General features: G+C 40.4%; 1 protein-coding gene across 3 annotated transcripts in view; it reads left to right on the top strand.

Moving 5' to 3' along the window:
• The first annotated feature begins 1,276 nt into the window (after positions 1 to 1,276).
• Positions 1,277 to 25,674, top strand: part of mroh1 (maestro heat-like repeat family member 1) — a 32,729-nt gene continuing 8,331 nt past the window's right edge. Inside the window, exons 1-30 of one of the 3 annotated variants that reach the window (XM_036006519.1) lie at positions 1,277 to 1,442; positions 2,042 to 2,151; positions 2,425 to 2,570; positions 5,794 to 5,925; positions 6,029 to 6,191; positions 7,013 to 7,111; positions 7,316 to 7,467; positions 8,604 to 8,744; positions 8,985 to 9,077; positions 11,357 to 11,435; positions 11,819 to 11,932; positions 12,828 to 12,901; positions 13,556 to 13,678; positions 14,120 to 14,227; positions 15,031 to 15,175; positions 15,380 to 15,420; positions 15,850 to 15,991; positions 16,174 to 16,226; positions 16,439 to 16,546; positions 17,636 to 17,755; positions 17,887 to 18,009; positions 18,116 to 18,262; positions 19,724 to 19,750; positions 22,343 to 22,465; positions 22,568 to 22,647; positions 22,773 to 22,914; positions 23,147 to 23,242; positions 23,551 to 23,655; positions 24,950 to 25,085; positions 25,355 to 25,467. In XM_036006519.1, the coding sequence (XP_035862412.1) occupies positions 1,288 to 1,442; positions 2,042 to 2,151; positions 2,425 to 2,570; positions 5,794 to 5,925; positions 6,029 to 6,191; positions 7,013 to 7,111; positions 7,316 to 7,467; positions 8,604 to 8,744; positions 8,985 to 9,077; positions 11,357 to 11,435; positions 11,819 to 11,932; positions 12,828 to 12,901; positions 13,556 to 13,678; positions 14,120 to 14,227; positions 15,031 to 15,175; positions 15,380 to 15,420; positions 15,850 to 15,991; positions 16,174 to 16,226; positions 16,439 to 16,546; positions 17,636 to 17,755; positions 17,887 to 18,009; positions 18,116 to 18,262; positions 19,724 to 19,750; positions 22,343 to 22,465; positions 22,568 to 22,647; positions 22,773 to 22,914; positions 23,147 to 23,242; positions 23,551 to 23,655; positions 24,950 to 25,085; positions 25,355 to 25,467 (3,390 nt within the window). In that variant the 5' untranslated portion in view covers positions 1,277 to 1,287. The remainder of the gene's footprint in view (positions 1,443 to 2,041; positions 2,152 to 2,424; positions 2,571 to 5,793; positions 5,926 to 6,028; positions 6,192 to 7,012; positions 7,112 to 7,315; positions 7,468 to 8,603; positions 8,745 to 8,984; positions 9,078 to 11,356; positions 11,436 to 11,818; positions 11,933 to 12,827; positions 12,902 to 13,555; positions 13,679 to 14,119; positions 14,228 to 15,030; positions 15,176 to 15,379; positions 15,421 to 15,849; positions 15,992 to 16,173; positions 16,227 to 16,438; positions 16,547 to 17,635; positions 17,756 to 17,886; positions 18,010 to 18,115; positions 18,263 to 19,723; positions 19,751 to 22,342; positions 22,466 to 22,567; positions 22,648 to 22,772; positions 22,915 to 23,146; positions 23,243 to 23,550; positions 23,656 to 24,949; positions 25,086 to 25,354; positions 25,468 to 25,674) is intronic. The other 2 variants (XM_031278319.2, XM_036006520.1) reach the window with 2 other exon arrangements.

Raw genomic sequence — 25,674 nt, 5'->3', positions numbered from 1 at the left:
CATGGCTGCACAAATTCTGAAAATCAGAATTACCTTGAAACAAATATACAACAGTCTAATACAGGCGGCTCCATAACAACTGCTACAAACAACCAATACAAGCAGTAATGAAACAACAGTAACTAACATTGGCTCACATTTAAACAGAAATACACACTGCAAATTATTACAGTGGACTATAGGATTGTTTGTATGATTGTATTTGGTTAATTCACTCCGGATTTGCACATTGAACTTGAACTCTTCTAAATTTCTAGAATTTCTGCCATGAAGTCTCCTGCACCAGACGTCACAAAAACCTTTGCATATTTTGGGTCCCAGTTGTCAAATGCTTTCACATGTTGATAGCCATGCATACTCATCAGGAGTGTGATGAAATTGTTACAGCTCTTTTGCTGATGTTGGTCTTGCTCTGACATGAGTACAGGGAGGAAGTGGAGGGTTTGGTTCGCAGAGACGTCTGCGTCAAAGCTGAGTCAGACTGTCATTAAAGACAGAGGTATAAAAGATGTGTCAATCTGTGTCAAAAAAGAGTCTGAAGGTGCAGGGTGTGTGACACATTTTATTATTCACCTTTATAAAAATACCTGTTTGAAGGAGACTGAACTGCACATTGAAAAGCATAGTGCAATTTTGAGTTACTTGTACTTTACTTGAGGATTTCCATTTTAAACTTACTTGTTTTACTACTTATCTGACAGCTGTAGTCTCTATCATTATTTCACTTATTATAATCTTTATGTAATCAGATTATAAAATATGATGGATTGTTACAACCCAGCACAATATAAAGAAGATAGGCCTACAATGAGTTCCACCTACCTAACGTTACCTACGTTAAACAAAATGCTGCTTAAACATGTGAATGCATCAGTATGAACAATCCTTATGATAATAATATATTCTCACATTTGTATGCATAATAAGTAGGTATACCTTTAATTTAATTCTTCAAATACATTGCTGCTACTTCTGTTTTACTCAGTAAGATTTTTTTTAACCTGTAATGGAGTACATTCTGGTACTTGTACATTTACTTAATTAAAGTATCTCAATACTTCTTTTACCACTGCTTTATTACGCCAGTGTGAAACCTGGATCAAAGGGTAATGTTTGACAGCTAGTTTGATTATAAAGTTGATTCCTGCATAACAATCTCCATAAAGCAATCTTATGCATAGCTGTTGAGTAGCAGCTCTATCTGCCTCAGTGCTATGTGTTTAGGTACGCCCCCTGGCTGATCCGTTCCTGCAGTATATATCTATGGTTCCTGCTGACTAGAAGCACATGACCAGGCATGTTTACACCTGCAGTGACCAAATAACACACAGCTCCAACGCTGACTGTGCCACTGACAGGGAAGCATATTGTTTAAACAGAGATAAGAAGCAGTATTTTCGCGAGAGATCATTGTTTAGCGGACGCTCACTGGGACTTGGTAAGTTAGCCTTATTAGCAAGTCTGTTGTTTTTCTTTAATCTGTAATGTGAGGACACTGTCGCCTCTTCTTCCGTAGCAGCAGCTGCTAGGTTAGCATGCTAACGTGTCTCAGTAACGTTAGGTTAGCTCGCTGCTGCTGCTGCATCACCACCACTCAAGCAGGTTAAAGCATACATGTATATGAAAGTAACATTATAACACCGTCTACAAAAGACATGACGCTAAGAGTTTTACTCTGCTGGGTTTAAAAGTTAACGTTACTGTACGAGCTACCGTTACTTCGTATTTGTTAATGTTATAACATATTAGTAGGTGGAAACGTTAGGTTAGCCTAAGCACCTGGTTTGAACAGGTAGCTAAAGCACAGACAACTGAAGTGAGATTTTAAAGCAAATTTAGATTATCCAAATACGATAGCTTTTGGTTAACGACAAAAACATTGTCTCAATATTTGTAATCTCTAATGTCTGCTGTCATGTTGTCGGTCAGTGTCAGTCATGTGAATGAGATATCTTAAAATATTTACAAAAGGTCCGTAGAACCACTGCCAGTATTACATTAATGGTCACTTTATGTCCACATTTCAAATTATGTTCCTTAGTTCCAGGCAGCCTCTGCCGACCTGTACCCCGAGAGGGAAGCTACATCCTCGGCCACAGGCTCCAGGACCAGCCCTCTTGCTGTACACCATGGACAAGATGGATGTGGAACGTGAGTCCTTCTCTTCACTGCTCTTTTCTTCCCTTTTCTGCCAATTTGTTTCCATGTCTGCCTCTAGTGAGCAAACAGAATTTATTTGCGCCATTAGACACAGTTCTGGATGCAAACCCATGTGTATTTTTTGTCAGATTTCCAAAGTTTTGCTGCACAAGGTTCTCAAACTTTGTCTAGCCATTTGTGTTTACTCCATTTCTTTTTCTTTTTTTTTCTACAGTTAAATCTACCTGATCAGATTCGTCTCTGTTCTGTTGTTTTTCCCTTTAGAGGTGACCCTGGCTCTACTTGATGCAGCCACTGATAAAGACTCAGAAGTCCAGGAACAGGTCAGAAAGTCTATGTTGACCCTAGGAAAACAGCAGCCAGACAGAGTGTTAGCCATGTGCCAGGACTACCTTCTGAAACACCCAAAGGTAAAACTCCAGAAAACACTTAAGGCTGATTTATGCTTCTACGTTAAATCGACACCCTGGGTACGTACGTAGTGACGTGGAGATACTGACCCTACACCGGACCCTTCACTGTAGCCTGACGTGCACCTCTCCAGAAATGTAACTAGACACCTTGGCGATGCACGTTGCTTGGTAGCATTGCATTTCCTCCTACTCATTTCGGGGTACTTCTTCTACGTAAACCACATGAAATCAAGGAGAGGGTTAACTTCTCCTGCTACATAATTTCGACCATGGTCAGAAAGCACAGGGGAGACACTTTGTTTCTCCCACTATGCCTCTCTAGAGTCCTCACTCCGAAGCTATTCACTGTCACTCTGTAACTCCCTCTACCACACACTCCCCACGCACACACACGGCGCTGCCATACTCTTAAAGAGATCGATGCACACACCAACGCACAAGTATAAACTTCAGGCCACTTACGTAGGCTACGGCGAAAGCTCTGCATGGAGCCTCCACAGAACCATAAATCAGCCTTTACACTGTATGTCAAACAACTCTTTGTGTCAGCCTAAGGCCTACCTAAGAAAACATACCAAAGTAACCTGGAACTAATTATCAGTATACGTTCTTGTAGCCCATGTCAAAAAGAACAGATAAGCATGACTACATGATCATGCTAAAACTACCATTTAACTGGTGTTACTATTGGTGTCATGTGTCAAAACTACCTAAAAACACGTCACAGTTACATACAGTGCTTAATTGCTGTGACCGCCCTGTGTGATCATATTGTACACATTAAACAGGGGAAGTCCCCGTGTTGAACATCAACCAGGATTGCACCAAGCACTAAAAAGTCTTGCTTCTGTGATGGAAATGTCTGTGGATTTGTCTTGACTCTACTAACCCCTGCTAATAATAGTACTAATCTGTTAAATCTGGTCACACTTAAAAGACCTCTGAGAGCCCATGCATGTGGTTTGGTTTCACACATGTACAGTACTGTGCAAAAGTATTAGGCATGTATGAAAAAATGCTGTAAACTAAGATGCTTTCAAAAATGGAAGTGTTAATAGTTTATTTTTATCAATTAACAAAATTCAGTGAATGAACAGAAGATAAATCTACATCAAATCAATATTTGGTGTGACCACCCTTTGCCTTCAAGACAGCATCAATTCTTCTAGGTACACTTGCACAAAGTTTATGAAGGAACTCAGCTGGTAGGTTGTTCCAAACATCTTGGAGAACTAACCACAGATCTTCTGTGGATGTAGGCTTCCTCAAATCCTTCTGTCTCTTCATGTAATCCCAAACAGACTCCATGATGCTGAGATCAGGGCTCTGTGGGGGCCATGCCATCACTTCCAGGACTTCTTGTTCTTCTTTACGCTGAAGATAGTTCTTAATGACCTTGGCTGTATGTTTGGGCTCGTTGTCCTGCTGCAGAATAAATTTGGGGCCAATCATACGCCTCCCTGATGGTATTGCATGACGGATAAGTATCTGCCTGTATTTCTCAGCATTGAGGACACCATTAATCCTGACCAAATCTCCAACTCCATTTGCAGAAATGCAGCCCCAAACTTGCAAGGAACCTCCACCATGCTTCACTGTGGCCTGCAGACACTCATTATTGTACCGCTCTACAGCCCTTCGGCGAACAAACTGCCTTCTGCTACAGCCAAATATTTCAAATTTGGACTCATCAGTCCAGAGCACCTGCTACTATTTTTCTGCACCCCAGTTCCTATGTTTTCGTGCATAGTTGAGTCACTTGGCCTTGTTTCTATGTCGGAGGTATGGCTTTTTGGCTGCAACTCTTCCATGAAGACCACTTCTGGCCAGACTTCTCCGGACAGTAGATGGGTGTACCTGGGTCCCATTGGTTTCTGCCAGTTCTGAGCTGATGGCACTGCTGGACATCTTCCCATTTCGAAGGGAAATAAGCTTGATGTGGTTTTCATCTGCTGCACTACGTTTCCTTGGCCGACCACTGCATCTACAATCCTCAACGTTGCCCGTTTCTTTGTGCTTTTTCAAAAGAGCTTGAACAGCACATCTTGAAACACCAGTCTGCTTTGAAATATTTGTCTGGGAGAGACCTTGCTGATGCAGTATAACTACCTATATACTATAATTAGTTGATCATACACCTGACTACAATCCTACAAAATCCCTGACTTTTTGCAAGTACCTATAAGAATTGATGCTGGTTTGAAGGCAAAGGGTAGTAACACCAAATATTGATGTGATTTAGATTTTTCTTTTGTTCGCTCACTTTGCATTTTGTCAATTGATAAAAATGAACAATCATTATTTATATTTCTGAAAGCATTCTTAGTTTACAGCATTTTTCCACACCTGCCTAAGACTTTTGCACAGTACTGTACATTATGTAAACATTTCAATAAGTAGTTGCATTTCTGTCACAGAGAGAGCCTGAGGTTTTCAGGTTTTCAGATGGCAGTCAAGCAGCATGAATCTTTGCCTATAAAATGTCAGAAAATAGTGAAAATGTCTATCACAATTCCCTAAAGTTAGACCAACAGTCCAAAGCCGCAAACTATTCAGTTTAGGACAATGTAAGACAGAAAAAAGCAGCAAATCCTCATAAAGGTCTTGCTTGAAAAATTACTTGAATGATTAATTTGCAAATAAGCAAAATAGTTGGGAATTATCATTCTGTCAATCAACTAATTGAATAATGGACTTAATGTTTCAGCCCTGGTGCTGAAGGTCCTTTGATTTGCCAGGTGTTAAATTCACTGGATTAGTTTTTAGTCTGTACATGTTTTGTCAATTTAATTTCCAGAAAATGTACTATTGAGATATAAAATGACATTTACTCTACTGGCCAATCCTAATTTGCAGTATATACTCTGCTAACTTTTAACCTGCATGGGCCGATAGAATCAGTCTAAAAAGTAATGTGGCTCGATGTTTAACAGAAAAATATCTCTCAAATTCAGTTGTTTGCTTTATACTTGTAGCGTATTTTCTCCGTAGAAATTTCACCATAGAGCTCTGAATCAGCTTGTGTCTGTACGATACTGCATCTGTGATTATCAGATGATGGCATCTTTACTCTGAGGAAATGTATTGATAAACATCAGTGACATGTATGCTGTATCATATTTTACTTTGTCTATGTGAAAGCCAATTGCAAACATTTTAATAATAATTAAATAAATTATGTCATTAATTTCTTCTTCTCCTCCTCCTCCTCCTCCTCTAGTTGGTAGTGAGTCACAGAGTTGTGATTCTTCAGACTATTGAGCTGATTGTGGGCTGCAGGATAGAGGAGATCAGTTACCCAAGGATAAAAAGTATCATCTCCCTGGCCTCAGATGAAATGACACGATCAAAGGTAAAAATATGAGATGTTAATTATTCATTTTTTTTGTTTCTTGCAGAGGGCAGATATTAAATGATGTACCTTACTGTTTTCTCTGTCTTTCTGGTTTACTCAGGAGGTCATCCCTGATTGGCAGAAGGCAGCCAGTAATATCTTGGTTGCTGTAGGTAACAAGCACATTAATGACATCATGGAGGAGATACTAAGCAAGTTTCAGCCAGGGCTCCTACCTCACTTCTTTGTGGTCCAGACACTAGCCAACCTTTCTGATTCCAATGGTAAGACAATATTTACACACACGGAAAGAAACCACCATAAGGAAGACCACACACACACACACACACACACACACACACACATATACATACACACACCAGAAAATCTGAACTTTGGCTCACAAGGCAGGTATTCAGAGGTTGTTGAGAAAGACATAAACCTGTTAAACCTGTCCAAAAACAGCATTTACAGGCCAAAAACTTTGTTGTTTATTTAGGGTTAGGTTAGCTAACAGTTCCTGCTAAGAGCTAATAAGCGGTCAACCACATCTACTTTGGGCTTGCTTTACAAATGTAAATGCAGTTCTACTAAAGGTGCATTTGCATCTTTATTATATGTATAAAATAGTCAGGACCCTATGAGCAGATACTAAATGAGTAATTGACTCATATCTGGATCCAGGGATAAAAGGTCCCACGCAGCACCCTGGTCATTGTGTTTTGCCAGCTTCTGAGTAGCTGCTCTTTGTGTCCACAGAACCTGCATTAACGAATTAATGTTGCATAGCCCAGAATGTTTAGAGGAAGTACAAACTAAGCCAGTTTTAGTAGCTGTAAGTCATTGACCAGCACAGCGATACATTGAAATTATATTTATTTTGATACACAATGTCATTTTAACAAAAGATGGATTTCACCAGGGACTACAAAAATCTTCCTCCATGCTTTTTGTTTAATGTCTGTACATTATTATTATTATTATCTATTATTTAGCACTGATATCAGTGCAAAAAAGCATTACAGTGTACGTCTTCCTGCTTTACAGAGGAAGTAGTATAAAACAATAAAGCACCATTAATGCTGTATTCTTCCTTGTTCTCTAGTTTATGGCATGGTACCCTTCCTCAATGCTATTCTGGGCACCATGTTGCCCATGTTGAGCATGGCCAAACAGGACAACATTAAGTGGGTCTTCTCTTCTGGTAAGAACCTCCCCTCATGCTTTTTTGAAATTGTGATATTTGTTGAAGTATATCCACCTCTCAAACTCTTGAAACACTACCTCCAGGTATTCACCTCTAAAAACATTAAACTTTCTCCCCCACTCTTTTTATCCAGTTTTGTCATCACATTGTTTTCTACTCTCCCTAATTTCCCTTTCCCTCTGTTTTGTTCTCTCCCTTCAGCTCTGTGTCATTTCAGCGACAGTATCTTGGAGTACCTGGCCAACCTGGACAAGGCTCCAGATCCCACAGTCAGAAAAGACACATTCTCCAGTGAAATCTATGCTGCTTTTGATATCCTCTTCAATAATTGGTTACAAAGCAGGGAGTCTAAGGTAAGGTTGCTGTAGGTCAATGTTAGGGGTTGAGCAAGAAGGTTTGATATACAAGCTACAAAGTCATGTTCTGGCAATATTGAAAGAAGTTGAGTAGGTAGGGAAGCTGAGGTAAGCCATCTAAAGCTTTGAAAAACACTGCAGGTTAACACCAACAAATGTGATTAAGCTTTCCAGGCCATTACAACTATCAGGAAACCCCTGACCCCGACCACACACTCATCCATAACAGGAGCCTTAGACATTGCGTCACCTTACCTGACAGGCACTCATATTGTAGACACAAGGAGGTTACAAAAGCTGACTTTTTTATTACAATTGTTTGATTAAGCCTAGTTCAGACCAAGCTTGAAATTAGATCGAATGCATTGGCTTTACTTTTTCAGCCCCCGAATTTGCTGCTTGGTTCAGACCAAAGCAGCAAATTCTCAAAGTGAGAAGCTTTTCTGCTGTAATCTTCTGTTCCTAAATTAGAGAAACAACATGGTAACCACTAGCATCTTGGCCATAGTTTCGATCTGTCAGAGCAAGCATATATTCTACAGGATCTTAATAGTTTAGTAACCATACAAGGTATTGTTTGTGTTTGTATTGAGTCTATACTTAAGCCATGTTAACCTCGTCTAAGAGTTTAACCACTATGGCCCAGTGCTGCATTACAGAAGGCAGGGACTCTATTAGAGCTAATTGGTTCACTGGAACAACATTCACAACTCTGTTCACTGAATATGTAAACAATGATTCTAGTACAAGCAAACCCATAAACTCTGGAAGACAAATGATTTCAGACGGATATTCATACAGTGACAGAACATTGCTTAAATATGTTCTTTTTTTGTTTTGTTCTGTCGGCTATTCTTCCACCTGAAAAGTAAATATAGAGTACAGTTCTACAGTATAGAACTGTGATGAGATGGCCACCAAGTGGATTTGAAGTCTTCGAACAACAACGCAAACAAATGAACACAAGTAGTATTATCTTTTGAGGGACATGATGTCTTTTATATATTTTTATTTCTAGTGTTCTCCTTTTTATTCCTTCCCTATTTACACACACCTAGTTGATGTTACAAGTTAGTGAATCTATGTCCTCTAATCTCTGTGGTGTCTCACCTTTCTGTCTCTTTGTGTTCCAGTTGAGGTTAACAGTAGCTGAGGCAGTGGGCTCTATGTGCCATCTGATGGCCAGTGATAAACTGGAGGAGCAGATTCCTAAACTCATTCCTGCCATCCTGTCTCTGTACAAGAAAAACAATGAGCACTATGTCATTAGCAAGGTATGTATGGGCTGCAGCATGAGTCCAGTGGACTGTTTATTATGGTCACATGGATAACAACAGTAGACCATCGCTCTCCCTCTAAACTGCCTCCTGGCTTTTAATGATGATTAATCTCTTGTTTCTGTCAATTAACATGCCGTGTGTGTGTGTGTGTGTGTGTGTGTGTGTGTGTGTGTGTGTGTGTAATGGAAATTAGCTTTTTCAGATGTTGAGTTTCTTTCTTCTGCCTCCACTCAGAGTCTGTGCCAAATACTCGATGCTTCCGTCAGCATGGGCAGCAGGGTGCTGGAGACACAACTGGATAGTCTACTCTTTGCATTGCATCAACAGGTACACATTCAGTACAAACTAAGTTAAACACTACAGCTTTAATACTAAACTGGTGACTGACACGTGACACAGATGCTCATAAAAAGGTGGAACTTGGCAGAAATCATGCTCATAGAGATTGTGTATGAAGGTAAATATGGTGCAAAATGGGAGAGCTTGTAGAATACGATGTGAGAACTTGCAGAACAAAAAATCTGAACTTGTATGTTAAAATTTGCACTTGTAAAAATTAAATTTGCACTTGTAAAAAATATTCACACACATGTGATCTGAATTTGAAGTCATACAAAGAAAAAAAAACATGAGAGCTTGTAAAAAAAATCTGAACTTGTAAGTTGAAATTTGCACTTGTAGAAAATGTTCACACACCTGTATTCTGAATGTGAAGTCAGAAAAAATATTCACAAATGTGTAGATTGATATTTACATGAACACAATGACAGCTGCAAACGTATAATGCAACATTTACTCGTATACTTTTTTTTTTTTTTACTCTGGTTCATTTTCCATCACAACCACAACTCAGTGATTACAACCTCTCGAATCTGTCACTGCAACTTCACATATGTGCTCTCTCGCATCACAAAGTGGCGAATCTGCGCACCTCGACTTTTGCAACACTTCTTGCGATACATTTGGTGCAAAACTAATTTGTACCTGTGGACTTAGGCTGTGGAGCTCTGAGCTAACAGAACGGGAAAAGCAGGGTTTCTATCGCCAGATGAGGGACAACTCTGTCTGGCTTATTTATGTAGCATGGAAGCTTGGTGGAATAGCATGTTAGCTAACTAGCAGCCAGCCCGCTTCTAAATAAATACATTTTAATTGTCATTTAATTAACACTGCGCCCATCGTATTCTACAAGCTCTCCCATTTTGCACCATATTGTGCCCCTCCTTGTACTTATAGATATACATCCAAAGCAGGTGTTGTTGACCAGACTGTTTAGCACTCTAACACAGCTATTGAATTTAGGAGACACAATGTGCAACAAGTTTTAAATTATTAGGTTATAAAAAGGTTATTAAACTGGCAAATAAGAGGAAAAATTGTCTAACAACTCTACTTGGTGGTCAGATACACCATCACCATTTTGGAATATTTTTTCAAATAAGAACGGCCATAGTCCTGACAGCTTAACTTGGAATGTACTGTATTTTGCTAAATTATTTTTTTAACATTATATATAAATACCATTATTATTATAAAAAAAAAAAATCCATTTAGGTATAGTTGTAGCAGGATGGGGCTTTTGCTGTTACTTGTTTTCAAGTCAGAATGTTGAGGAAAAAAGAGCAGTGGGAGTGCCCAGTAACATCCCTGGAGCAAACCACAGGCATAAAACACTTCTACCTTATATTAGCTGTACTTGGATTTGTCTGGTCTGACTACTGCCACTGGTTGCTGGTTCCCACTAGTCTGTGTAGCACTTTCTATGACAAGACTAGGTTTCTGTCATACAATGCAGTTCTTGTGTCTCAGTCTTCCTGCTTGTTGACAGAACGGTTCACCACATTGAAACCACGAGTCTGTGCCTAAATAGTGGGCAGACTGGATTATTCCTTTTGCATCTTATATTTATCTTATGCTGCTTTTTTTCACACGTGTCAAATGACTGTTAACGAGTCCATGTAGTCAGATGAGTTCATTACCTTGTGACTCAGCTGACACTTGGCCTTATGCCTCGACTGTTACAACATTTGACCACAGTGACTCTGCAAACGATAAGCGTGTATGATCTGGATTGGCTGGTGGGGGCCGAGGGTATTTCACCACAATGTTACAGCAGCAGCTGTCATAACAGTTACAGTTATTATTCATATCTGATCTTACACAAAAACGCATAACTGTGTTTGTAAACACCAAACTGTGTGTGTGTGTGTAACTGAAGTTGGCTAGATCAGCAGGTCCAAATTAGCTGCTTGAAAACAACCTACCCCAAGGAAGAGACTGTGGTTGTAATCAAAGAGCATGTTTAGTCAGCCACTCCCTTGGACAAACAAACGGTAGTCACTAAAAACTGCCATTACCATTTATACTATTATTTTCCTCATTATTGTTAATACTACTACTGCACGGGTAGAAAGCACATGTTACAGTAAGGCATTTCTGTAGAGATTGAATAAATTTACTCTATGATTGTAAAAAAACAAACAATTCTCCATATAACTAAAATGTCAGTTCTCCCATCATGGCATATACTGTACTGGCGTTTGAGGGTGCACAAGTTGACACATGGCTGTCACAGAACAGTGTAACATTTCCTTTCTCTCCCCCAGGTGTCTGCCCCTGTGGATTACAGTAACCCTCCTACTGTCAAGAACCACAACGAGGTCCTGCGCAGCTTCAGCTTACTAGGTACTAAAGCTTTGTTTGTGTGTATCTGTATGTGAAATTTGCTCTTTTTTGCCACTAAATGAAATTATGCTAATTGTGAAGACAGTTGTGTAAGAGAGCCTGTGGTGAACAAGTTAAGTGTGGGGTAATAGCTGAATGTTGTCCAACAGCATCAGGCCTTTCTATCTGTTTTAGTTCTATGGAGTCACAAGAACAGTAATGAGATCATCCATTAGTGTGCCAGACTCGGAGATAATCATATTAACTGTGGCAGATGGGCTACTTCTCTCCCCTTCTCTCTTGTCCCGCTTGTCTTTCCTGTGGTTTGCCCTTCATTTTCTGCAATTCTGTGACTATTTTTAATATCTTTCTCCCTTCTGTCTTCTCCACTCCTCTCCCTCCAGCGAACTCCTTCCCAGACCGGTTGGTCATGTTTGTTCTTCAGAAGTTGGAGAACAGTAATGAGCGAAGCAGGATGGGCTCCCTGGCTGTCCTTCGTCACCTCATCAACTCCAGCAGTGAGAAAATACACTAAGTGACACATGCACCCCCCAACTCATCCTATACACACTGAATCTATTTATATCTGTCTAATCTAATATCTGTTACTCCACACACATCACTGACTTTCTTATAAGTCCTTTGGTGTGCCCTGAATTATATCATAGTAATGTAGACTACATAGTCCTTTATTTATCCTTAACCTGCAATTTCCACCAACTGCGGAACAGCCGCGGATCCGCTCCGCTGCGTGTTGGCTACGTGCTCCGCTGTCCTTCAATATTCACCAGGTCCGGATTTGTTGCGGAATGGCTGTGGCCATGACTGATAGCTGAAGTCACGAGGATCCACGAGGTCTTGCGAATTCCAGTATGATCGCGCGATATAACAGGATGTAGTTTCTATAAACAGAACCACAAAACCAACAACAGTTTGTTTCCATCCAGAGAAGTAGAGGGGAAACAAGAGTGTGCTGACCTGCTGAAATATGATCCGCCGTGAGCATGGTGTATTTTATTTTGATCAACCAGATGTTTTATTTTGTTTCTGTACTCGACTTACTGTCCCGCACAATCTGCCCTGTGCTGAATTGCTGCGGAGTTCACCGACATCCGGCAAAAATAGAAGCTCTGCGTATCTGCTCCGGAGGGCTGCAGATCGGCGGAGCTGGGACGGAGCCGGAACGCAGCCGTTCCGCAGTCAGTGTAAATATACACATTGACTTGACATATTGACTCCGCCGCCGTTCCGGAGCGGATCCGCAGCCGTTCTGCAGTTGGTGGAAATTGCGGGTTAGTCTTTTTTTTTTTTTTTTTATCTAGTTATTTGTGTTTGTGTGTGTGTGTGTGTGTGTGTGTGTGTGTGTGTGTGTGTGTGTGTGTGTGTGTGTGTGTGTGTGTGTGTGTGTTGCAGCTTCCACAATGGAGAGTAAGAAGCTGCTGATTCTGGCCAGCATCAGACAACCAATGGCTGACCACGGCAACAAGGTAACACGTACTGTATATAGACTCACAGAGTCTCTAATCTCTGTAAGTTTTTCTCTTAAAGGTCCCATGACATGGTGCTCTTTGGATGCTTTTTTATAGGCCTTAGTGGTCCCCTAATACTGTATCTGAAGTCTCTTTCCCGAAATTCAGCCTTGGTGCAGAATTACAGCCACTAGAGCCAGTCCCACAATAAGCTTTCCTTAGGATGTGCCATTTCTGTGTCTGTAGCTATTGAGGAAGAGAGGGGGGGGGGCAAGGTGGAAAGTGGGGGTGTGGCCTTGACCAACTGCCACTTTGCTTGTTTGAAAGCCATGATGTCTCTCTCTCATGGGTGGGCCAAATTCTCTGGGTGGGCAAAGCAGAGAAAAGGGAGGTAACCTTCCAGATTCCAGATCGGCCCATCTGAGCTTTCATTTTCTCAAAGGCAGAGCAGGATACCCAGGTCTTGGTTTACACCTATCGCCCTTTCTAGCCACTGGGGGACCATAGGCAGGCTGGGGGAACGCATATTAATGTTAAAAAACCTCATAAGGTGACATTTTCATGCCATTGGACCTTTAAACGTTTTTAACAGTTTAGTTCACCTGAGTAAGTGTTTTGTTCTGATAATCATGACATTGTGTCTCACACTGTCTGACTCTCTCTGTGTCCCAGGTCAAGAAGCGTGTGGTCCAGGTGATCAGTGCGATGGCTCATCACGGCTACCTGGAGTTAGAGGGAGGGGAGCTACTGGTTCGATTCATTGTTCAACACTGTGCCTTACCTGACACATATCAGGTACAACCTTGTTGTTTGTGTCAAAGTTATTTCTCGTAACCATTTATTCATGTATTTATATCTTTGCTTACGTGGCCTGGGGGATTATGGTACTGTAGCTTGAGTGGTAGTTTTTATTACTTAATGAATCTTCCAGAAAGAGAATTACTGCTCAACTAATTTCAAGAATTTGCCATCTCATGTTTAACAAAGCTTATAAATGGAAAAGAAAATTAAGAAAACAATTAGACATGCATACTTGTACATCCATAAGGTCAATGGACAATATGGAATATACACACCAAACAATAAGTTATCAGTGCAACAGATGATGTTGTGCACAGGTGTTTTATATCTGCTGAGGCTGAAAGTAGTAGACAGAACTTTGCACTACATGAGAACATCTGAGCGGGTAGAGTAATATATATCCAACATGTGTTTTATGTGTGATTGTGTCTCCAGCGATTCCAGAAGCCCACAGATCCAGAGGAGGTGACTAACGAGGCACTGAGGACGATATGTGACAACACCCTTCATCTCCTCACCACCACTGTTGGACGACTAGCTGATGTACATACACCATCTACTTGTCTACCCATTTGTCTGATCTGTTGTAGGGCTGGCCTATTACTCAAATGTTATTTTCAATTACGATTTTTGCTTCCAGCAATTATGAAAACAAGATAATCGAGATAAAACCATTATAGTGCTGCATTCCGTTTCACCCTTTTCCTTTACAGCGGTGCGCTTTTGCACATTTTCGCTGAGTTACTAACTTGAATATGTTGAATAAAGTTTACCAAAATGTTTTATTTATATATATATATATATATATATATATATATATATATATATATATATATATATATATATATATATATATATTTATATATTTATATATTTATTTATTTTATTAGTATTATAATAATATAGTTTTCAGTAGGTTGTAGTGCACTAACGTTACAACACAGTTGATCTTATTTCGATTTTTTTTATCTCTTATTTTTACATTTTTTTTATTTGATTCTCAGTTTAATTATATTTAAAGTTAAATAAATGCGTGGTGTTTCCAAAGTCAATGACTAATCGTGTTTAATAATCATGATCTCAATATTGACCAAAATCATCAGAATTATGATTTTTGCCATAATGCTGTAATCTGTTGAGGACTGATTCATCTGTGTTCCCAAAATCATTTAACTGCTGATGTTGTTGCAGATGTTTGTTTCACTGCAGTTGCATGTTTATGAAGCCTTAGCTTTATAATGAATCCGTTGGGATTAGATTTATGTCTGTTAATAGCAGTTGTTGTCCATGTGTTAGACAGATGAACATTGTTCAGAAACGTAATGTGTGTATTTTGTTGTTTGTAGGTGCTATGGCCCAAGCTGCTGTACTATCTGACTCCTTCACAGTACAGCAATGCCACCACTCCTCTGTGTAAGAGTCTGATAGTGCTGGGCAACAAGAAGAAAAATAACCAGGAGCCCAGCTTCAACATAGACTTTACACAGGAAGGTAAGAGAAATATTTACTGACCAGGTGCATCTCTGTGAATGTTATCCATGTTAGATATACAGTAAGTCAGTCATGAAGAGCAGGTTTGAGTTATGGAAAAGATCACAAATGAATCATTAAGCATTGAACTTTGCTATTTGCTACCATTCTTATTGTTTTGTGTGATCCACATCAAGCTAAATGTGTCTTATCTCTCTCCTCCAGTCAATCTGCCCTCTCCTCAAACACTAATGGTCAGACTGCTGGTAAGTAAATCCAACTCTATAACACACTTTTCAAACTCTGGTGACTTCATGTGGAGCCAAAGTCAATCACAGGCCACTGTGCTAAAAGCATTGGCTAAACTGCATGCCTTTTGTGTCTCTAGTATAGAACAAAGGCTCAATTCAATCCAGTCTAAAAATTGGCTGGAGAAACAGATTGTAATTAAGTACATAATGAATTGCAGCGCCTGGTTTAGAAAAATTATTTGATCTTCCCTTTAATGTTTCAGCCACAAACTGACTTCTATTATTATTATTATATTAATGTTTAGAGCTGCTCTTACTGTATATTCACCATGTAGCAGGGATGAAACGAGTAACACTATAATCCTACTCAAGTGTTACAGTTTGCTTATTTAAAAAAGTTTGTGTACATTTGTTTGTTCCTTGGTTTGTCTTGGTGTGTTCCAGGTAAATGCGGCGTTCCCATTCAGTAGCAGAGGTCATGGAGCTCCGTCCCTCTCTCTCCTTCTAATCCTCAGCATCAACATCCACCCCAATACAGAGATACTCTGGGAGAAAGAGATACCTCCTCTGCTTTCGATGCTAGAGGGTATGGAAATCTTTTCTATCTATTTATTTATTTATTTATATATATGAAATAATAACTTTGGAGGAAGCCTCACGTGCCTGTAGTGACACCAGAGCACTACTTGTAGGCTGCATGCTGTATTGGGTAATTTTTCCTTTTCGTTCTTCATGTACTGTAGTCTGACTGTGCATTGTTGTTTCCAGAGTCAACGGCAGAGACCCTGGATAAGATGCACTGGGATGAAAAGTTGTTGAAGGTGTGCTTGTCTACTGTATATGGGAATATTATCTTATTCACATCATAACGTGTCTGTTTTTTTTTGTTTTGTTTTTTTTTTACATTTCCATCCAATGTTAGACTAATAATTACAAATTGATTTTGCATTAGTGGTTTAATTGTTTTTATTGATACAGAAATATTCAAGTCTGAGTTGATTTAGTGAAATATCGTGTATATGCTTGTCTTCAGCTCTTGTCTAAAACACTGGCTACTATTGATGATGACAAGTGGGTGTGTCAGTTGGCAGTTGAGGCAACAACATACCTCTCCACATATAACAACGCCTTAGAGGAGAAGGTAAGTGCTTTAAACAGCTTTTTCACCCAAAAATTCTTTGTGAGTTTGTCCAGTGACATTAAATGAATGAGTTGCTAAGCCCGAACAGCCCAAATAACAAGCCTAATTTAGAGCTTCACGTTGGTCATAATTCAACTCAAAAGGCGGACTGTGTTGAACAGTGGTTCTCATCCTTTGGGGCTCATGACCTCCATAAACAGAGCCATGCCTCCTCATGACCTAACAGCCACAGAATGTGTACACAGAGGTGAAGAGTTACATCTAACAGCACCAAAGGGTGAAGTGTAGATACTTTATGCTGTTTATTTAACAATAGTAAGTAAAAATCTTGACAAATGTTCACAGTAATTAAGTAATTGTAAAATTGGACTGTACAAATGGTATTTCTGCTAACCTAAAAGTATTTTCATGACACCCTGACGTGATCTTGCAACCATGAGGGTGGTACCCAATCTGTAGAATAAGAACCATTGATGAGGAACATAGACAGTAAAACAGTACCTAGTACAGTAAAGTACACGTTAAGGGAAAAACTCAGGAGAGCAGCACAACTCACTTCACATACATACATGAAGAAGGTTCGGGAGATGAATTACACAGGAGCATTTAATGAACACTCAATTGAGGAGACAATAAAGCAGGCAGTACAGTATAACCACAATGTGTTACTGTGCAGTGCCGTCCCAACTCTCTGAAGTTCCTGTCCTCCGGAAGGTGTATTTAAACTCATGCTGGAGACGTTACGTTTAGCTAAACCTTGAACAAAGATATTGCAGGCGCCGTTAGCACAGATAGTAAATTCTGTGGCTGGCCCACCGACCTCCAAAAAGAGATAGCCCTGAGACAAAACATTCCCTTATCATGTAGCTGCCTACATAGACCCACTGAATGTGTAGATAGACATGAAGAGGTTTGGTTGTTAGAGACATAGCCCAATATTCTCGTCCCCTGACCTCTGACCTATGAATGACCTGATGTGGTCATGTAAGCTTTCCCTTAGTCTCATCATACCACAACATGGTGTTTCTGGAAATTCCACCACAGTACATGCATGCCAATAATATAATTAGCATTTTTCACTCTCTCTAGAGTTTCCTCTATCGATGTGTAGGAGTGACTCTCCAACAGTGTTTCAATAAGGAGTTGGCTAAGAAACAGCTGCAGGAAATCCTCCTCACAGCACGACACAACGATGCCGTTGAAAGAGAGGTACCGAAAGATGGCATATGATGATTTCTTTTTTTTCTGGTGTTGTGGTCTTTCAATGATTGGTGTTGTGTGTTTCACACCTGGATAGGTTAAATATCTAGCTTATGGTTTCTGTCATCTGTATCTATCAGGGAGTTGCGATGAGCGTTGGTCTGTGTGCCAACAGCCACTTAGAGGGAACTCTGGCCAAGCTAGAAGAGTTCGGCAAGTCAGACGCCTTCAAGAAGTCACCAAGCATCTTCAACCTTCTCAAAGTACAAGGAACTTTTATGATATATCACCAATTAAGATCTGGTTCTCTTACTATTGATGTTTTTAAAAAAATCTTCCATTGTCTGTCTTTATCTTGCCTTTCCTTAGGAACGCAATGATGTTGAGGTGGAGAAGGTGAAAAGCACATTAATCTTATGTTATGGTCAAGTGGCTCTAAACGCACCTCCAGAAAAGATACTGACCCGCATTGATCAAGACATCCTTCGCTGCATCAGTAAACACTTCAATACCAAGGTAATGTAAATACTAAGGTAACATGATATAATCATACTTTAATAATAATTTGCAATTATAAAAAAATACACAGGATGATAAGTACAAACAAGAGTTGCGGGATGTAATAAAAGCTATATTATGTAAATATGATGAACAGGACTAATTGCATTGCAAAACTATTCCAGTTAGAGTTACAATATTTTTCTGTATTCCACCTAAACTTCCAACTGGATATTGTACCATGTATGATTTCAGCCTACTCAGTGCTCGACTATGGTTGCTAGTAGCAGCTAATTTTAAGACTTTTCATTAATCTTAGTTCAGTGTATTTTCCCAACATTGCCGTGAAATGGACCCTCTGATGTCTGTCAGCTTGTTCATTTAAAACGGGGCTAAATTTAAGCCAGCACTGACCTATTTACTTTGTGTGGGTGTGTGACAACGACTGGGAGTAACTGGTGAAAACGTTGAGGTAAACAACGCATCACACCCATTGTGAATGGTCATTCTTGACTGACTCAGCATCATATTTAACACATAGGGCCCTATCTCACACCCGGCGCAGCGCGGTGTAAAGCCCGACGGAAGTGTCTTTGCTATTGTAAGACCATCCAGCGCCCACATCGTTTAAAAAGCAAATGCACCTGCACCAGTCTTTGCGCCCATGGGCGTGCTGGTCTTACAGGGAGGAATTCTTGGCGTATTGCTATCTTGAGGCAGTGGGAAGTGATCGCGCCATTGACCAACAAAAACTTGGTCTAAAGTCAATAGCGCAGCATTTCATTGTTATTTTAACAGCGCATTAATAAAATGCGCCTAGGCTTATGCACAGCGCACGCACACTGTGCTTGTTACAAACACACAGGGAAGTGCAGCAGCACACAAACATGCAAAATATTACAAATAAAAATATTACGGTGCAAATCCGCCATCATAATAGCAATGCGCCAAGGTAGAAACATGCCTGGCTTTTAAAGAGAATGGGAGATGACACTCTGGTTTATTGCATGTTACGCCCAAAACACACCTATGAATTAATGAACACACTAAGTACAACCCTTGTGAACCATGCGCCCGGCACACGGACCCTTTTTTCCGCCGTCAAACTAGCAAAAGTGAATTTGGACATGCCCTAAACGCACCTGCGCCAGGCGCATCACGCCCTTAGATCGTTAAAATAGGGCCCATATAGTGTAGTATGTTTTCGTGGCAACAATGACAAGCGCACGGTGCACAGGTAGGAAGAGGGGCACAAATAGGTGGGAGGTTCAAGCAAAGTGAGTGTTGGTATTTTGGTCTCTCAGAAACACTTCTGTTTCTTGCGCAATGTCTTTCTGGTGCCACTTTTGGGGATTTTATCAACCAAGCGGAGAGTAACAATACTGAGAAAATACAGTAGGTCCCATAAACGTAGTCTTGCAGGTAAGACAGCTGTATTTGTATGTGCACTCATGACTTTATCACCTCTATTTCATACAGGTTCTGGGGATTAAAGTAGAGACAAAGGTATTGTCAAAGGAATACAGGGGCTGTCTCTCTTTTCTTTGCTAGTTAACTTTTCCTCCCTTTCATCTTGCTCTCCTAATTTACTCTTCTTTGTATTTTTCCAACTTTTCTGCATACTTGTGGTGATATGCACTAAAATCTTTACTGAAAGTTTTCAATCCAAGAAAACACAGCTTGTTACAATAAAGCAACTACTTTTTCTTTTTTACTTTGCTGTATTTTAGTTATATTTCACAGTGGTGAAGCGTTCGATGTCTTGAAGGCATTCATTAATGATCCATTACCAAAATGTATTCATTGTGGTGGTGGAGCATGTGTTTGGTTTTGAAAATGCAGTTTAGTTTATGGACTGTATTTTACTTCTCAAACAGTTAATACCAACTAGACCAACTGGGGTCACAATGAAAGCTGCTGTTGTGCAGTTTGTTGAGTAGAAACCGAGACCTAATGTTGCAAGTTGACAATACTATAAGTGTGCCTATTGTTATAAGTGAAATTGCTCTACCTCAGTGAAATGTAGCTTTATGTGATACACCACCAAAAGTTAGCCCATGTAGTCTTGAAAGGTGGCTGTTTAAAAGATTGTCATTTCCACATTGATTGAGAACAGTGGCTGTGATCAGCTTGAATTGAATCCGTTACAATGGATTCTAGTCATGAGCAGTTTTCAGCAGGGAAAAGGATCAAAACCTCTTTCATAGCCACCTGTGAAGCCTGCAGGGTGTTTGATATGCTGAGCTAGATTTAGGGTGGATTATCACTTTATTGCAGTATTGTAATGTAAAACCAGTGACATGGTTACTAGATGGTGTTTCCAACCTTGCATCTAAAGTCCTATGAGCCTCGGGGCCAGATGTACGTACATTTGCGAATGTAGCGTTATCAGTGCCATGGCCAACCCACAGAAAGCGCACGCTGTGATACATCAGCTTACGTCGTATTTACCAAACCTGCAGTTCATCGGGTAATCGACGCCTTTCTCTGCCCACTATACCGTAAATTGCGCTGTAGCAAAGCGTTAAGTACTTGTGCTATGATACGGCTGAGTGCAGACTGCGATATTCCCACTGCTGATGCTATGACTGTTTGAAATGATCCTGATGCCAATATTTGTAATTGTATCGAGGAGTTTAACAACTGCTGGAATGGAATGTGAACGCTGAGTCGGAGATTCAATGTCATCTTTGATTTCTTCCAGTAACTGTAATATTGCATGGCTGCTTAATCTGTAACGCTTAATGATTTCGTGTCCACTCAACTGAAAAAGTGTGATCCTTGTGGCAAAAATCTTTTCAGCTCGTCTCCTTGGCCTATGTCTCCGTCTTGCTCGGATTACTGCTGCCATTTCACCAGGAGGCATATACGAGGAAACCCACTTGCGGCTGGTTTACACCTGCTTTTAAGAGGTGGAGAATTTTCACCGCAAAATAGAGGCGCGCTTTCACAGGCAGTTTTTGTACATACTGCGGAATACATAATTAGGCGCACTTTACGCTTCTCCTCCCATCGCTTTATGGGAAACTCCCACTTTCCCCTTGACCCTCCCATGAATGCAATATGCATGACACGGAAAAGCGCAATTTGCCATTTTCAGTTCCCGCGACAGGCAGTTTGCGCTTTTACCTCAGTGTGGCCTGTTTGTACATACCTCGCCATGCTTTTACGCGCACGTTGCGAATACGCCTGAAGTGGGCGCAAAAGCATTAGTACATCTGGCCCTCTGGGTTTTCCTCTGGCAATTACTGAACCCAAATATAATGCAAAGAATGTTCAAGATGTCTTTTGAATGACTTACATTACTAGCAACATGCCTACTACAGTACATTACTTAAGCCATCTTGTTAATTTTATAGTTTTTTAATTTGGCTCTTTTCATAAAGCTGGTTTACAACCATGCTGCATTATTTATAGAGTGGTAAGCTGTTAGCATGACTAACTGTGGTTTTTGTTTGATGCAAATAGTTTGGCAAACATACTGTACACTGCCACCAGCTGCATTCGCTTCAAGTGAAATCAGTAGATCCCATCAAGTAAAACCTTCCCTTTTAGATATATCTCCCTGTGTGACACATGAGGTTGTCTTATTCTCTTTTTTCTTTCATTACTTAATGGTGGATTGTTCTTTAAATGCTCGCCAATGACTCGCGCTTTGTGTAAAAGGGCTTTTGTAATTTCTTGCTAAATCTTAACAACTCTTCGTGTGTCTTCTTAGACCAGAGACTGCGGGTGGTTTGCTGTTCAACTAATCTCTAATCACACAACTTCATTTCAAATTTCTCTCCATCCATAGGCATGGAGGATCAATCTACAATATCACTCTTGGATTGATTTGAATGATTGATGGACTGAGTGGATTGATTGGTTCATTGTTATATTGCTGGAATGATTTTGGACAGTGTTTGCTTATGCTCAGTCGCTTGCAGTTGGACTTGTTTGCATTCTTGACAATTTGGAAAATGCAATTATCAATTTTCTTTATATTTAGCCTCTTGACCTGAATCTTTTTTTCATTTATTCCGTTTGTCCGTCTTGTGTGTCTTGTGTTGTTGTGTATTTTGTCGACGTGTATTCATGTGTCTTTCCTCATTTCAGGACCTGACTATGAAACTCAGTTTGATCCAGAGTGTTGGGCTCATAGCCAGAGCCATCACTGAGTGTGTGAAGAAACAAGGCTTCGTCTTCTCTCGCAAACAGGAGCTCATTACTGTTATGCTGGTCAGTAGTCAGTCATTTCAGTTTGTTAGAACAAGTCGTACATTGCTGATACAACAATGTTTTTCTGATCTCTCTTCCTGTTGTTCTATCTACCCTGGTCAGGATTTTATCAAGGCAGAAGCAGCTGATTCATTGAGGACTCCAGTACGCCATCTTGTGATGACCACCTGTGCCAACCTAATGTATCCTTCATCTTCAATTAATCTGTTTATCACACAGGTTCACACAAAAGCGTGGTATCCCTGCGTTCTTGCACCGGAGGTTCTGTCATTTCCCAGTGTTTTATCTTTGACCGTTAGTGCTTCAGGCCTTTGGAACCTGCGCTGAGTGAGAATGAGAGCTTTGACTTGCTAAAGGTGTGTGTGAACAGTGTGTTCTCTCTGCCTCCTGAGACACACTCTCCAGAGAAAACTAAAGAAGAGGAGACACTGGACCCCAAGCAGAGAAAGGTGAAGTACAGCAGACAGAGTAGTGTGCACACACATATGGTGTTGGTGCTACTTCACAATTGGCAGTGTATTAGACTTGTGCTATCACAAATTTTTAAGGCTCACAATGTCTGGTATTAACTTATCACAATTCTTCTTGTGTGTAGAGGTGCACAAACCTTTGATACATGCAAACTTCATAAAACACTTTTTAGAAGGCTGTCATGTTAAAGTAACTACTAAATATGTACAGGCATTGTACAAAGACACAATGGCTGCACTGCAGGATCTGCTGAAAAGTGCGCTGGCCAAGGATCCCACACCTGATGGCCTGCAGAGTGTCTTCAAGGTAAAGTGTGGTGTCAGGGTACTCAACCCTTCTCACCTTTCAGCTAAACATATTATCAGTACCAGTTATATGTGTATCATTGCATTAGTCTGTTTTCTAATTGTACATTTAAAAAAACTGAGTAGTTAATACTGTGGATACAAATGACGGCAGATCTTGTCCTCACATAAAGCAAATCCTTATTACTAATATCTTCTACTTAGATGATTGCTTTATTTAGCATATTTCACTATAGCTTAAAAAACGGTACCTACAAACATTTTAAACCAACGACTGTCTGACATGATGTGTATTATTGTCCTGTGCAGCACATTGAATCATGGTTGAGCTCCGGACAGGACCACGAGAGAGAGAGAGCTGTCACAGCTACTGCTCACATGCTGTCTTACTACCTAGATAACCTGACTGTCAAGGTACACACACACACACACACATTTTTCCATGTTTGTTTTGTGGGTTGTGGATTTCTGACAACGTAACTTTCGTGAAAGCACCACAGATGGTAGTTTTAATAATGGTTCTGTAGTGATGGGACAACCGACTCTTTTACACGAGTCGGTTCAACCGGACGGTCGTTGGTTGGCCTACCGAGTTAATAGATTCGGTCACCAGTTCGTGTGCCCGACATACTCGACATACTATACACTCATATTGACCGACACTAGACTCACACACTGGTCACGGTTAGATTCGGTAGCCTGGTGCGTGGTCTCCTCGTGACAGTCTAACTACCACGTAGCAACATTCACTTCTAACATTTAACTTAACATAACTACCAAGATAACATTACGTGAATTTGTATGTGATATATAACTTTCCCCATGGTAATGTAGGCTATGAATTTCCATGAACACAATTCTAAAATGCACGAGACATAAAGGCTTCTGGGATCGGTTGATAACTCAAACTTGCCGAGAACCTAGACACCCGTTTGAATATAGACTCATGCAGTACCTTCGGTTACGGTCCTTACGGTCTCGTTCAGTAGCCTGGTGCGCAGTCTCCTCGTGACAGCCTACCTACCATGTAGCAACATTCACTTCTCTAACTTTTAACTTAACATAACTACCAAGATAACATGACGCATATTTGTGTGTGACGTACTTCTCCAACGATAATGTGTGAATTGCCATGAACACAATCATCTAAGATGCACCAGAAACAAGGCTTGGTTAATAACTCAAACTTGCCGAGAACCAAGACCGCTTGATAGACTCGAGCGGCTGGTTGCACGGTTACATTCGGTCTCGTTCAGTAGCCTGGTGCGCGGTCTAGGTAGCTCATTTCCTGATTGATTCTACCACCACCACTCCAGTGGAGGCGTTAATGAGCTAGATTACTACACACACAGTAGCAGAAGAAAACCAGCTACACACAACGGCACAAATGAGGTAAAAGAAAACAACAGGAGTGAGTTGGTTCATTGACGTACGGCACTCGATTTTCCCAGTTCATTGACACGAGTCGGATTAATTAACCGGCTCTTCAGTCAGTTCGTCAACACTATGGTCCTGATAGCCATGGGTGTATAATTCTTGTAACTCATTCAAATTTAAATAGTGTTCCAAAAGTATTATACATATTCATTTTTATAAGCCATTGAAGGCCACTAAAGGATCACTTCTGTGCTGATGTATTTTGTCGTTACCTGTTGGAACGAAAATGTTGTGCCGTTGCTTTCTTTCATTTCTGTGCCTCTTTGTGCAGAACATGGTGTCTTTCCATAACCTTGGAGCTCTGCTGGGTCGACTGACTCCACGATGTTCTGACCCTCACCCTACTGTACGCACTGCAGCCATGGACTGTATATACTCACTGCTTTACATACAGCTACGCTATGAAGGTACAGAGACACAAAGCCTCAAACTTTCACCTTTGTCAGTCACTTAATAATTATTAAAGGGACTGTACTCGAAATACAAAAAAAACAACAGCGCGCTGGCATTGCCTCCACACAGCTCTCACAGACCATTCCCAAACACGTGAAATACCTTTATTTTTTTCACGGCCACATGCACGAGCTGCCATTTTTTTCTACTGCTATGTTTTATGTCCTGAATGTCGAGTATGAGTATGTTTGAAAATCCTGCTGTTTTGACTCTTTGTTTGTAGGTTTCGCTCTAAATTATAAGGATGAAGGTGTGGACAGTCTGTTGCTCCTAAAAGACCGACTAGATAAGCCTGACCACACTGTTCTCTACAAGACCTGCTCCGACCTTACCAAGGTACACTTGTACCACTCAGCAAGGCTGTCTTACAAATTCTGTTACTATTACATGTATTGAATCACCACGGTAGATTATTGTACTCCTTAGTATGGCACTTAATGACAAACTGTTGTTTTGCCTTTATTCTGCTTAACTCTGTCCACTGTAATATTGGCATACATAAAATATTGCTAACTCTTTTTAATGTTTGTAGGCAAAGTCGTA

This window comes from Sander lucioperca, chromosome 10, assembly GCF_008315115.2.
Source record: "Sander lucioperca isolate FBNREF2018 chromosome 10, SLUC_FBN_1.2, whole genome shotgun sequence".
In the NCBI taxonomy this organism is placed as follows: domain Eukaryota; kingdom Metazoa; phylum Chordata; class Actinopteri; order Perciformes; family Percidae; genus Sander; species Sander lucioperca.
This window is presented reverse-complemented; position numbering and strand designations above follow the sequence as displayed.